This window comes from Panulirus ornatus, chromosome 11 (genome assembly GCF_036320965.1).
Source record: "Panulirus ornatus isolate Po-2019 chromosome 11, ASM3632096v1, whole genome shotgun sequence".
In the NCBI taxonomy this organism is placed as follows: domain Eukaryota; kingdom Metazoa; phylum Arthropoda; class Malacostraca; order Decapoda; family Palinuridae; genus Panulirus; species Panulirus ornatus.
The window spans coordinates 18,843,752-18,858,283 of record NC_092234.1 but is presented as its reverse complement, the minus strand read 5'-3'; the positions used below and the strand labels follow the sequence as shown (position 1 = coordinate 18,858,283).

At 40.3% G+C, this 14,532-nt stretch overlaps 1 protein-coding gene across 5 annotated transcripts in view; it reads left to right on the top strand.

The window, feature by feature from the left end:
* Positions 1–14,066, top strand: part of SMC5 (structural maintenance of chromosomes 5) — a 281,105-nt gene extending 267,039 nt beyond the window's left edge. For 4 of the 5 annotated variants that reach the window (XM_071666709.1, XM_071666711.1, XM_071666710.1 and 1 more), the window contains one exon: positions 8,165–14,066. In XM_071666709.1, coding sequence (XP_071522810.1) covers positions 8,165–8,305 — 141 coding nt within the window. In that variant the 3' untranslated portion in view covers positions 8,306–14,066. The remainder of the gene's footprint in view (positions 1–8,164) is intronic. The other variant, XR_011713331.1, reaches the window with a different exon arrangement.
* The last annotated feature ends 466 nt before the right edge of the window (positions 14,067–14,532 follow it).

Below are 14,532 nucleotides of genomic sequence, written 5' to 3'. Positions count from 1 at the left end.
ATTGATATTTCATATGATAAAAGGCAAATTTTATGATTACAAGACTTCACCTTCTTAGCCTTTAGTGCCTCACCCTTAACATGCGACTGGCAGAAGGCAAGTCTAGAGCAGTTTGCAGAGACTTTTACCCAGTCTTCCCAATGACTACTTCTATCTAATGCTCCTACCTACTGCTTCTACTGTATGTTTTTATCTAAGCTCTTGCCTAAATATTCCTACCAAACACATGTATCTACTGCTGCTAACATTTTGCCAAAAGGCAGGGCGAGAACTTGGTGCTCACCACAGGAAGATCTATAAATACTTATTTTTTTTTTTTTTTTTCATACTATTCGCTATTTCCCGCGATAGCGAGGTAGCGTTAAGAACAGAGGACTGGGCCTTTGAGGGAATATCCTCACCTGGCCCTCTTCTCTGTTCCTTCTTTTGGAAAATTAGAAAAAAAATAATATTTTATATTATTATACTTTTTTGCTGTCTCCCGCATTAGTGAGGTAGCGCAAGGAAACAGACGAAAGAATGGCCCAACCCACCCACATACACATGTATATACATACACGTCCCACATCCACACACGCACATATACATACCTATACATCTCAACGCATACATATATATACACACACAGATATATACATATATACACATGTATATAATTCCTAGTGTTTGCTCTTATTCATTCCCATCGCCACCCCGCCACACATGAAATAACAACCCCCCTCCCCCCACATGTGCACGAGGTAGCGCTAGGAAAAGACAACAAAGGCCACATTCGTTCACACTCAGTCTCTACCTGTCATGTATAATGCACCGAGACCACAGCTCCCTTTCCACATCCAGGCCCCACAGAACTTACCATATCTTCACATGCCCTGGTTCAATCCATTGACAGCACGTCGACCCCAGTATACCACATCATTCCAATTCACTCTGTTCCTTGCACGCCTTTCACCCTCCTGCATGTTCAGGCCCCAATCACTCAAAATCTTTTTCACTCCATCTTTCCACCTCCAATTTGGTCTCCCACTTCTTGTTCCCTCCACCTCGACACATATATCCTCTTGGTCAATCTTTCCTCTCTCATTCTCTCCATGAGACCAAACCATTTCAAAACACCCTCTTCTGCTCTCTCAACCACACTCTTTTTACTACCACACATCTCTCATACCTTATTATTACTTACTCGATCAAACCACCTCACACCACATATTGTCCTCAAACATCTCATTTCCAGCACATCCACCCTCCTGTGCACAACTCTATCTATAGCCTATGCTTCACAACCATATATCTTTGTTGGAACCACTATTCCTTCAAACATACCTAGTTTTGCTTTCCATGATAACGTTCTCGACTTCCACACACTCTTCAACGCTCCCAGAACTTTTGCCCCCTCCTTCACCCTATGATTCACTTCCACTTCCATGGTTCCATCCGCTGCCAAATCCACTCCCAGATATCTAAAACACTTCACTTCCTCCAGTTTTTCTCCATTCAAACTTAACTCCCTACTGTACCTAATAACCTTGCTCTTATTCACATTTACTCTCAGTTTTCTTCTTTCACACACTTTACCAAACTCAGTCACCAGCTTCTGCAGTTTCTCACCCGAATCAGCCACTAACGCTGTATCATCAGCGAACAACAACTGACTCATTTCCCAAGCTCTCTCATCCACAACAGACTGCATACTTGCCCTGCTTTCCAAAACTCTTGCATTCACCTCCCTTACAACCCCATCCATAAACAAATTAAACAACCATGAAGACATCATGCACCCCTTGCACAAACCAACATTCACTGAGAACCAATCACTTTCCTCTTTTCCTACACGTACACATGCCTTACATCCTCAATAATAACTTTTCACTGCTTCTAACAACTTGCCTCCCTCACCATATATTCTTAATACCTTCCAAAGAGCATCTCTATCAACTCTATCATATGCCTTTTCCAGATCCATAAATGCTACAAACAAATCCATTTGCTTTTCTAAGAATTTCTCACATGCATTCTTAAAAACAAACACCTAATCCTCACATCCTTTACCTCTTCTGAAACCACACTGCTCTTCCCCAATCAGATGCTCTGTATCTGCCTTCACCCTTTCAATCAATACCCTCCCATATGATTTCCCAGGAATACTCAACAGACTTATACCTCTGTAATTTGAGTACTTATTTATTACTTATTTTTAGTATTATACTTTGTGGCTGTCTCCTGCATTAGCGAGGTAGCGCAAGGAAACAGACGAAAGAAATGGCCCAACCCACCCCCATACACAATGTATATACATACACGTCCACACACGCAAATATACATACCTATACATCTCAGTGTACACATATATACACACACACAGACACACACATATATACCCATGCACACAATTCACACTGCCTTTATTCATTCCCATCGCCACCTCGCCACACATGGAATACCATCCCCCTCCCCCCTCATGTGTGCGAGGTAGCACTAGGAAAAGACAACAAAGGCCCCATTCGTTCACACTCAGTCTCTAGCTGTCATGCAATAATGCACGAAACCACAGCTCCCTTTCCACATCCAGGCCCCACAGAACTTTCCATGGTTTACCCCAGACGCTTCACATGCCCTGATTCAATCCACTGACAGCACGTCAACCCCGGTATACCACATAAATCCAATTCACTCTATTCCTTGCCCTCCTTTCACCCTCCTGCATGTTCAGGCCCCGATCACACAAAATCTTTTTCACTCCATCTCTCCACCTCCAATTTGGTCTCCCACTTCTCCTCGTTCCCTCCACCTCCGACACATATATCCTCTTGGTCAATCTTTCCTCACTCATTCTCTCCATGTGCCCAAACCATTTCAAAACACCCTCTTCTGCTCTCTCGACCATGCTCTTTTTATTTCCACACATCTCTCTTACCCTTACGTTACTTACTCGATCAAACCACCTCACACCACACATTGTCCTCAAACATCTCATTTCCAGCACATCCATCCTCCTGCGCACAACTCTATCCATAGCCCACGCCTCACAACCATACAACATTGTTGGAACCACTATTCCTTCAAACATACCCATTTTTGCTTTCCAAGATAATGTTCTCGACTTCCACACATTCTTCAAGGCTCCCAGGATTTTCGCCCCCTCCCCCACCCTATGATTCACTTCCGCTTCCATGGTTCCATCCGCTGCCAGATCCACTCCCAGATATCTAAAACACTTTACTTCCTCCAGTTTTTCTCCATTCAAACTTACCTCCCAATTGACTTGACCCTCAACCCTACTGTACCTAATAACCTTGCTCTTATTCACATTTACTCTTAACTTTCTTCTTTCACACACTTTACCAAACTCAGTCACCAGCTTCTGCAGTTTCTCACATGAATCAGCCACCAGTGCTGTATCATCAGCGAACAACTGACTCACTTCCCAAGCTCTCTCATCCACAACAGACTTCATACTTGCCCCTCTTTCCAAAACTCTTGCATTCACCTCCCTAACAACCCCATCGATAAACAGATTAAACAACCATGGAGACATCACACACCCCTGCCGCAAACCTACATTCACTGAGAACCAATCACTTTCCTCTCTTCCTACACGTACACATGCCTTACATCCTCGATAAAAACTTTTCACTGCTTCTAACAGCTTGCCTCCCACACCATATAGATATATACATACATACATATATACACATGCACATATTCATACATGCTGCCTTCATCCATTCCCATTGCCACCCTGCCACACATGAAATGACACCCCCCTCCCCTCTGTGTGCACGCGAGGTAGCGCTAGGAAAGGACAACAAAAGCCACATTTGTCCACACTCAGACTCTAGCTGTCATGTGTAATGCACCGACACCACAGCACCCTTTCCACATCCAGGCTTTTATTACCACACATCTCTCTTACCCATTCATTACTTAATCAAACCACCTCACACCACATATTGTCCTCATACATCTCATTTCCAACACATCCACCCTCCTCCTCACAACCATATAACATTGTTGGAACCACCATTCCTTCAAACATACCCATTTTTGCTTTCCAAGATAACGTTCTCGCCTTCCACACATTCTTCAACGCTTCCAGAGCCTTTTCCCCCTCCCCCACCGTGACTCACTTCCGCTTCCATGGCTCTATCCAAATCCACTCCCAGATATCTAAAACACTTCACTTCTCCAGTTTTTCTCCATTCAAACGTACCTCCCAATTGACTTATCCCTCAATCCTACTGAACCTAATAACCTTGCTCTTATTCACATTTACTCTCAACTTCCTTCTTTCACACACTTTACCAAACTCAGTCACCAACTTCTTCAGTTTCTCACCCGAATCAGCCACCAGTGTTGTATCATCAGCGAACAACAACTGACTCACTTCCCAAGCCCTCTCATCCATAACAGACTGCATACTTGCCCTCATCTCCAAAACTCTTGCATTCACCTCCCTAACAACCCCATCCATAAACATTGAACAACCATGGAGACATCATGCACCCCTGCCGCAAGCCGACATTCACTGGGAACCAATCACTTTCCTCTCTTCCTACTCGTACACATGCCTTACATCCTTGTTAAAAGCTTTTCCCTGCTTCTAGCAACTTACCTCCCACACCATATGCTCTTAATACCTTCCACAGAGCATCTCTATCCATATGCCTTCTCCAGATCCATAACTGTTACATACAAATCCATGTGCTTTTCTTAGTATGTCTCACATACATGCTTCAAAGCAAATACCTGATCCACACATCCTCTACCACTTCTGAAACCACACTGCTCCTCCTCAATCTGATGCTCTGTACATGCCTTCACCCTCTCAATCAATACCCTCCCATGTAATTTTCCTGGAATACTCAACAAACTTATACCTCTGTAATTTGAACACTCACCGTTATCCCCTTTGCCTTTGTACAATGGCACTATACATGCATTCCGCCAGTCTTCAGGCACTTCATGAACCATACATATATTGAATATCCTCACCGACCAGTCAACAACACAGTCACCCCTTTTTTAATACATTCCACAGCAATACCATCCAAACCTGCTGCCTTGCCAGCTTTCATCTTCCGCAAAGCTCCTACTACCTCTTCTCTGTTTACCAAATCATTCTCCCTGACCCTCTCACTTCACACACAACCTCGACCAAAACACCTTATATCTCCCGCTCTAACATCAAACACATTCAGCAAAACTTCAAAATACTCACTCCATCTCCCTCTCACTTCACCACGACTTGTTATTACCTCCCCATTTACCCCCTTCACCGATGTTCCCATTTGTTTTCTTGTCTTACGCACTTTATTTACCTCCTTTCAAAACATCTTTTTATTCTTTCTTAAATTTAATGATAATCTCTCACCCCAACTCTCATTTGCCCGCTTTTTCACCTCGCACCTTTCTCTTGACCTCTTGCCTCTTTCTTTTATACATCTCCCTCTCATTTGCACTATTTCCCTGCAAAAATTGTTCAAATGCCTCTCTCCTCTCTTTCACTAACAATCTTAACTTACCCCACCACTGACTACCCTTTCTAATCTGCCCACCTCCCACCTTTCTCATGCCACAAGTATCTTCTGTGCAAGCCATCACTGCTTCCCTAAATAAATCCCATTCCTCCCCCACTCCCCTTACGTTATTTGCTCTCCTTTTTCCATTCTGCACTCAGTCTCTCCTTGTACTTCCTCACACAAGTCTCCTTTCTAAGCTCACTTACTCTCACCACTCTCTTCACCCCAACATTCTCTCATCTTTTCTGAAAACCTCTACATATCTTCACCTTCGCCTCCACAAGCTAATGATCAGACATCCCTCCAGCTGCCCCTCTCAGCACATTCACATCCAAAAGTCTATCTTTCACACACCTATCAATTGACATGTAATCCAGTATCACCCACTGGCCATCTCTCCTACTTACATACGTATACTTATGTATGTCTCCTTTTTTAAACCAGGTATTCCCAATCACCATTCTTTTTTCAGCACAAAAATCCACAAGCTCTTCACCATTTCCATTTACAACGTTGAACACCCCATGTACACCAATTATACCCTCAACTGCCACATTACTTAACTTTACATTCAAATCACCCATCACAATAATCTGGTCTCGTGCATCAAAGATGCTAACACATTCACTCACCTGTTCCCAAAACACTTGTGTGAGTTAAGAGTTGTCAAGTGTTACATACAATGAGAGATTGTATGCTGGGTCACTAGTGGGTTACTAGGGCCTCACAATCAGCTCCAGTAACAAATCCTTTGTTTGGGTTGCCATCCATGGCCAACCGACAGAGCTTACAGTAGTGCATACGAAATACAACATGTGGGAGGAAATTATATTTGTAAATTAATGCTCATAGCATCCTTCTGGGTAACAGTAGATTGATGTTCTTGGCACTGAAAAGATTGCAAGGACCACAGGGATGACTGGACCCTGTATATGTAAATTTCTCTTAGCTGAGGTACAGATATGTGGTTGCTTATAACTGTCATTTCTCAGTCTTTAAAGGGAATGTTTCATTATTAAGGAGGCTCAGATAGTCAATTTATGATTAACAGAAACAGTTACTAGCCACATAATTTTCAAATATCCCTTAGTGCCGTGTTGCAGTAAGTTCTATTTTTTTCAATTTATTTTTTTCTAAATTTTTGTGAATGACATTAACATTCGTGAAAACTAATTGATGAGCCCTGCTGGTATTCCTGAGGTAAATGAGGTATGTTGATCCTGTGTACTGTGATTATTATTTATCTGTGACACTTATATTTTTCTTACATTCTCTTTTCTTACATGAATTTATCCTTAGCAGATTTTTTTAGAAAACCACATTCATCATATAGTTACTAACTTAACTGTTACTGGACTCTACATGCCTGAGGTTACACTGTTGGTGGAAAGTCACCTCTGGAGAGGCTGTATCACTGGGAGTAGTCTCATCAAATAACATTGACTCAAAAGAAATTTACATTTCCTGCTTTTGAAAATAGCACAGCTTAGGCCTGCAAGAACCATTAGAAAGGTTTTGGGTAACACCAGGACTCTTTCAGAGAAAGTGGTCTTAAGGTAATTATAGATAAAATAGAATACTATATCAGCCTCACCATTACATTTTTTTTTTTTTTTTTTTTTTTAGAGAGAGAGAGAGAGAGAGACATATCTCCATTGATATTTAAATGTATGCATTAGTTATGTATCTGTGACATTTTTTGAGGTCACACATTTTTCTTTTTTCATGAATTTGTAAGTGATTGCTATTTTGTACTGTCACCATGACAGTGAGTTTTTGAAAATGGTGCTACTACCGATGTGTTTGTAGTTATACCTTGTAATGTCCTTTTTGGTCTTAATTGGTGTTTTGTCTGTATTTTTTGTCTAGATGATTCACAGGAAAGGTTTGCATGCATTTCAGTCCATGAAAGTTGTCTATAGATAAAAACCTGCCTTTTTAGTGAATTTTGAAGTTTTCTGTTTTCATTGTTTAAAGTGTACCAAAATAGATTTAGAAGGAAGCATAATGAGACATCAGAACACAAGCTTCTTAAGTGAGATGCTATTAACTTTAGTACAGATAACATTTTTGCAGATCAGTTATCCTGAACTGTATATACTATATATCTCTCACTCAGTTTGTCTGATTATTCTGTAACCTACTCTACATTTCTTTTCATACAGATAGGTGGTTTTTAAAGACATGCAGAGAAATAGATATTTAGTTGACACAAGTTAGTTTGCCAACTGACATTTTAAAAGGAAACAAGGAATTCAGTTAGAGAATCTAATGCCTGTGTGAAGTGTTTCATCATCCTCCTCAAGGCAGTTGATATGCTGAGATTGGAAAAATAGACAAAACATTCAAAGGGGTTTTGTGTATTTGATTTTGGGTAAGATGTCATGGTATCATTTATATGGCTCATTTGTATCTCAGGCCCTGTTGTAGCTAAATCCCTTCTGTTTGGGATGATTTGTTCACTCTCGGTAGACTCCTGTGTATTGATAGTATATGATCTATTATATACTAAAAGCAGTACTGTTCTTAGTAAGTTGAGAACATGAAACTATAATATGAATATACTCTTTAGGCAAAAATTATTAGATATTTCAGGTGGGGAGGGATATCAAACCTGCAAAGTGTAACTTTTTTTTTTTCAACAGCTGTTGCCCAATATGGAGTTTAATGATTACGTGAACATTATGGTTGTGTTCAACAGTCAGACCATGCTGCCACACCGTAGATTTAAACTGAAGAAAATTTTGAGACGAAGAAATGAACTGAACAGCAAAGAAGCTTGCTAGGTACCTTTCTGTAAAAAAAATGTTTAATTTTTCTTTGACTGTCCTCCCAGGTCATTGTCGCACTGATTTTTTGTTTTTTACCCATGAACAGCACAGAAAAACCAAATCTTTGATAATGAAATTTTTATGTACATTGACAGTTATTAGTTGTTGATATCCTTTTCATGACTATCATTATCATCACAAATATATATTTATTTATTTTATTATACTTGATCGCCATTTCTTGCATCAGTGAGGTAGCACCAGGAAACAGATGCAGAACGACCCATCCACTCATATACACATATATATACATAAACGCCCATTCACACACATATACATGCATATACACATCAATATTTTTCAAACAGAGATATGGAAGATAGAATTAAGAATATACTCACAGTCCTTAAGTGGTGAGCATGGTTTTGAAAATCCATCATGGTGGGGAGGGGAAAAAGTGAAATGATAGATAAGTATTCAAAAGGACTGAAAAATATACAAAGTTTAATTATTATGTACTTTTGTCTTGGCTCTTTCCATTCCTAGATGAGGGGCAGAGACCTGTGTAGCTGACATGTCTGATAACTCCCGATGAGAAAGGATATGGTAAGGCTTTAATCATACCATACTGTTATAGATAGGCACAACAACAGCAAAAGATAAGACATATATGTAGAAATATTACACCTTTCGTGCTAAAGAATCAGTGTGAGTGAGATTGGCTGGCAGGTGTTGGGAAGATACTGAAGGATTATCTTTCTTTATCTTGAACAGTGTCTCTCATACACGTATGTACATTAATGCCCACACACGCACATATACATACAGACATATACAGATATACACATGAAATAGCATCCCCCTCCAGCAAGGTGTGTATGTATTATTGGAGGGAATTTTTCTGGAGATATAATTGCTTGTCATCAGTTATGTATTATCATCCACAGTCCTCCATTACCCCATGATCACATAAAGAAAAAGATTAGATTCTTGTGATTTGTATTGTCTTCCACCATTTTTTATGTAATCCCACTAATCTCACTGTCTTATTTCTTCATATTTTTCATGTTAATTTTCTTAACTAATTCCACAAAGCTCTCCTTAGCAAAGATGCTCTTCCTAATAACTAAAACCATACAAAAATCTACATAGTTTCTGTTGGGTCACAATATTGGTATGACCAGCAGGTTGATTTATTTATTTATTTATTATACTTATTCTCTGGGGATAGGAGAGAAAGAATACTTCCCACACATTCCTCACGTGTCATAGAAGGTGACTAAAGGGGACGGGAGTTGGGGGCTAGAAACCCTCCCCTCCATGTATTTTAAATTTCTGAAAGGGGAAACAGGAGTCACGCGAGGAGTGCTCATCCTCCTCGAAGGCTCAGATTGGGGTGTCTAAATGTGTGTGGATGTAACCAAGATGAGAAAAAAGGAGAGATAGGTAGTATGTTTGAGGAAAGGAACCTGGATGTTTTGGCTCTGAGTGAAACGAAGTTCAAGGGTAAAGGGGAAGAGTGTTTTGGGAGTAAAGTCAGGGGTTGGTGAGAGGACAAGAGCAAGGGAAGGAGTAGCACTACTCCTGAAACAGGAGTGGTGGGAGTATGTGATAGAGTGTAAGAAAGTAAACTCTAGATTGATATGAATAAAACTGAAAGTGGATGGAGAGAGTTGGGTGATTATTGGTGCATATGCACCTGGGCATGAGAAGAAAGATCACGAGAGGCAAGTGTTTTGGGAGCAGCTGAATGAGTGTGTTAGTAGTTTTGATGCATGAGACCCAGTTATAGTGATGGGTGATTTCAGTGCAAAGGTGGGTAATGTGGCAGTTGAGGGAATAATTGGCGTACATGGGGTGTTCAGTGTTGTAAATGGAAATGGTGAAGAGTTTGTAGATTTGTATGCTGAAAAAGAACTGGTGATTGGGAATACCTGGTTTAAAAAGGGATATACGTAGGTATACGTATGTAAGTAGGAGAGATGGCCAGAGAGCATTATTGGATTATGTGTTGATTTATAGGCATGCGAAAGAGAGACTTTTGGATGTTAATGTGCTGAGAGGTGCAACTGGAGGGATGTCAGATCATTATCTTGTGGAGGCGAAGGTGAAGATTTGCAGAGGTTTTCAGAAAAGAAGAGAGAATGTTGGGGTGAAGAGAGTGGTGAGAGTAAGTGAGCTTGGGAAGGAGACTTGTGTGAGGAAGTACCAGAAGAGACCGAGTGCAGAATGGAAAAAGGTGAGAGCAAAGGTCGTAAGGGGAGTGGGGGAGGAATGGGATGTATTTGTGGAAGCAGTGATGGCTTGCACAAAAGATGCTTGTGGCATGAGAAGCATGGGAGGTGGGCAGATTAGAAAGGGTAGTGAGTGGTGGGATGAAGAAGTAAGATTATTAGTGAAAGAGAAGAGAGAAGCATTTGGACAAGTTTTGCAGGGAAATAGTGCAAATGAGTGGGAGATGTATAAAAGAAAGAGGCAGGATGTCAAGAGAAAGGTGCAAGAGGTGAAAAAGAGGGCAAATGAGAGTTGGGGTTAGAGAGTATCATTAGATTTTCGGGACAATAAAAAAATGTTTTGGAAGGAGGTAAATAAAGTGCGTAAGACAAGAAAACAAATGGGAACATCGATGAAGGGGACTAATGGGGAGGTGATAACAAGTAGTGGTGATGTTAGAAGGAAATGGAGTGAGTATTTTGAAGGTTTGTTGAATATGTTAGATGATAGAGTGGGAGATATAGGGTGTTTTAGTCGACGTGGTGTGCGAAGTGAGAGGGTTAGGGAAAATGATTTGGTAAACAGAGAAGAGGTAGTAAATGCTTTGCAGAAGATGAAAGCTGGCAAGGCGGCAGGTTTGGATGGTATTGCAGTGGAATTTATTAAAAAAGGGGGTGACTGTGTTGTTGATTGGTTGGTAAGGTTATTTAATGTATGTATGACTCATGGTGAGGTGCCTGAGGATTGGCAGAATGCATGCATAGTGCCATTGTACAAAGGCAAAGGGGATAAAAGTGAGTGCTCAAATTACAGAGGTATAAGTTTGTTGAGTATTCCTGGGAAATTATATGGGAGGGTATTGATTGAGAGGGTGAAGGCATGTACAGAGCATCAGATTGGGGAAGAGCATTGCAGTTTCAGAAGTGGTAGAGGATGTGTGGATCAGGTGTTTGCTTTGAAGAATGTATGTGAGAAATACTCAGAAAAACAAATATATTTGTATGTACCATTTATGGGTCTGGAGAAGGTATATGATAAGAGTTGATTGAGATGCTCTGTGGCAGGTATTAAGAATATATGGTGTGAGAGGCAAGTTGTTAGAAGGAGTGAAAAGTTTATATCGAGGATGTAAGGCATGTGTACGAGTAGGAAGAGAGGAGAGTGATTGGTTCTCAGTGAATATTGGTCTGCGGCAGGGGTGTGTGATGTCTCCATGGTTGTTTAATTTGTTTATGGATGGGGTTGTTATCCAGGTAAATGCAATAGTTTTGGAGAGAGGGGCAAGTATGCAGTCTGTTTGGATGAGAGGGCTTGGGAAGTGAGTCAGATGTTGTTCACTGATGATACAGTGCTGGTGGCTAATTCGGGTGACAAACTGCAGAAGCTGATGACTGAGTTTGGTAAAGTGTGTGAAAGAAGAAAGCTAAGAGTAAATGTGAATAAGAGCAAGGTTATAAGGTACAGTAGGGTTGAGGGACAAGTCAATTGGGAGGTAAGTTTGAATGGAGAAAAACTGGAAGAAGTGAAGTGTTTCAGATATCTGAGAGTGGATTTGGCAGCGGATGGAACCATGGAAGCAGAAGTGAGTCACGGGGTGGGGGAGGGGCGAAAGTTCTGGGAGCGTTGAAAAATGCGTGGAAGGCGAGAACATTATCTTGGAAAGCAAAAATGGTAATGTTTGAAGGAATAGTGGTTCCAACAATGTTATATGGTTACGAGATGTGGGCTGTAGAGTAGTGCGGAGGAGGGTGGATGTGTTGGAAATGAGATGTTTGAGGACAATATGTGGTGTGAGGTGGTTTGGTCGAGAAAGTAATAATAGGGTAAGAGAGATGTGTGGTAATGAAAAGTGTGGTTGAGAGAGCAGAAGAGGGTGTTTTGAAATGGTTTGGTCACATGGAGAGAGTGAGTGAGGAAAGATTGACAAAGAGGATATGTGTGTCAGAGGTGGAGGGAATGAGAAGAAGTGGAAGACCAAATTGGAGGTGGAAAGATGGAGTGAAAAAGATTTTGAGCGATCGGGGCCTGAACATGCAGGAGGGTGAAAGGAATAGAGTGAATTGGAACGATGTGGTATACCAGGGTCGATGTGCTGTCAGTGGATTGAACCAGGGTAAGTGAAGCATTTGTGGTAAACCATGGAAAGTTTTGTGGGGCCTGGATGTGGAAAGGGAGCTGTGGTTTCTGTGCATTATACATGACAGCTAGAGACTGAGTGTGAACGAATGTGGCCTTTGTTATCTTTTCCTGGCACTGCCTTGTGCACATGCGGAGGGAGGGGGTTGTCATTTCATGTGTGGCGGGGTGGCAACGGGAATGAGTGAAGGCAGCAAGTATGAATTATGTACATGTGTATGTATGTATATGTCTGTGTATGTATATATATTATACGTTGAAATGTATAGGTATGTATATGTGCATGTGTGGACGTGTATGTATATACATGTGTATGTGGGCGGGTTGGGCCATTCTTTCGTCTGTTTCCTTGCGCTACCTCACTAATTTGGGAGACAGCGACAAAGTATAATAAATGAATATAATACTTTTCATAGTCTTAATTCTCTAATCATTCTCCAATTTTTAGAAGTCTCATCTTCATTAACTTTTTTGAGCTGATAGGCATTCACATGTTTATGAGGATGCAAAATGCTTGGACTGGAATCTTATGTGTTTGCTTCATACACTTACTACACAGGTGTCTAATCTTATACATTTTGTGCTGCTTATTCCCTTTTGTTTTTCTTATTTTATCCCTCTCCAGTTTTTCTGGCGTTATCTTTTTGGGTTACAATTTGTTTTACATTCCCCTGCCTTTTCTAAACGGAACTTATTTCCTATCCGTTTCTGGATTGCATTTATATCTTGATGTATCTTCATTCTGATCTATCTTTTTTTTCTGAAGCTCAGATGATTGTCAATTTTTCTTTTTTTTTATTCTATTTTTAAACTCTCAAGATACGAAATACTAAGTAAATGGATATAGATAGTTTGTACTAAGTGTTTTGTTGAATATTTGTTGGTGATATATATGCAAGTACAGGTAGCCTTGTGAAGTTATGAGTATACAAAGGTATTTCTGTTACTGTACTTTGCATGACAACTTGTGTTGAAAGGTGGACCTTGCAAAGAAAGGGTGCTTTTCCCATGAATGAACCAAGTGATTTATTGGCTCCCATACATGTGTTGTTCATTTACAGCCATCTGAGGACTCGAGTGGAAAGGTACTTTGGCCAGTAGTACAGAATGTGATTTGCACTGGCTTAATACTTTTTTTTTATCTACAGGAAGTCTATTATTTGTAGGAAATAAGTGTAGCCTACCACACTCAAGCAAACCTGTTATAGTACTAATTCTTTACTGATATTGAAGTCTATAATACATAGTGAATTTTGAATTAGGTGTAGTATGTAGCCAAGATTTTATTTTTACAGACTTTTTAACATTCATAAATACATATTTATTAAGTTCATGTAAAAGTTTTCCTTTTGACTTCATGCTGAAATTATAAAAGGAAATGTTTGTATTTTTGAAGGAACTTAAATATATGTAATTTCAAAGTTTATGAACATTATTTTTAATTACCATATACCTGAACCTCACTTAACTTTGTTGATGTGTTCTTGGAAAACACTGCGTACCTGAATTACTGGAAAGGGAATAACATCCCATAGGATACAGTGAAGTGAGGGTTATGTTTCTGGGGTAAGATTCCTGAGCTGCAAAAATAGGGATTAAATGTCAGGAAACAGACAGAACTGTTCTGGTATGTTATGAATCTAAGTACATAAACAAAGTAGTAGGTAGAAACTTTTGTCAGGAATTAGAAGTAGATAGTAGTCAGCTGGGACATTAGCTAGGAGCTTCTGGAAACAGTGTACTAGATTTGTCCTTGGCCTGTGACGTGTTAAGGGTGAGGTGCTAAAGGCTAAGAAGTGGCACTAGAGTTCCTTGATGGAACAGGGATCAACTGAAAGAGAACCAAAACTCCCCACAGAGAACCCCCACATCAGTTAATCCAAAAACCAACA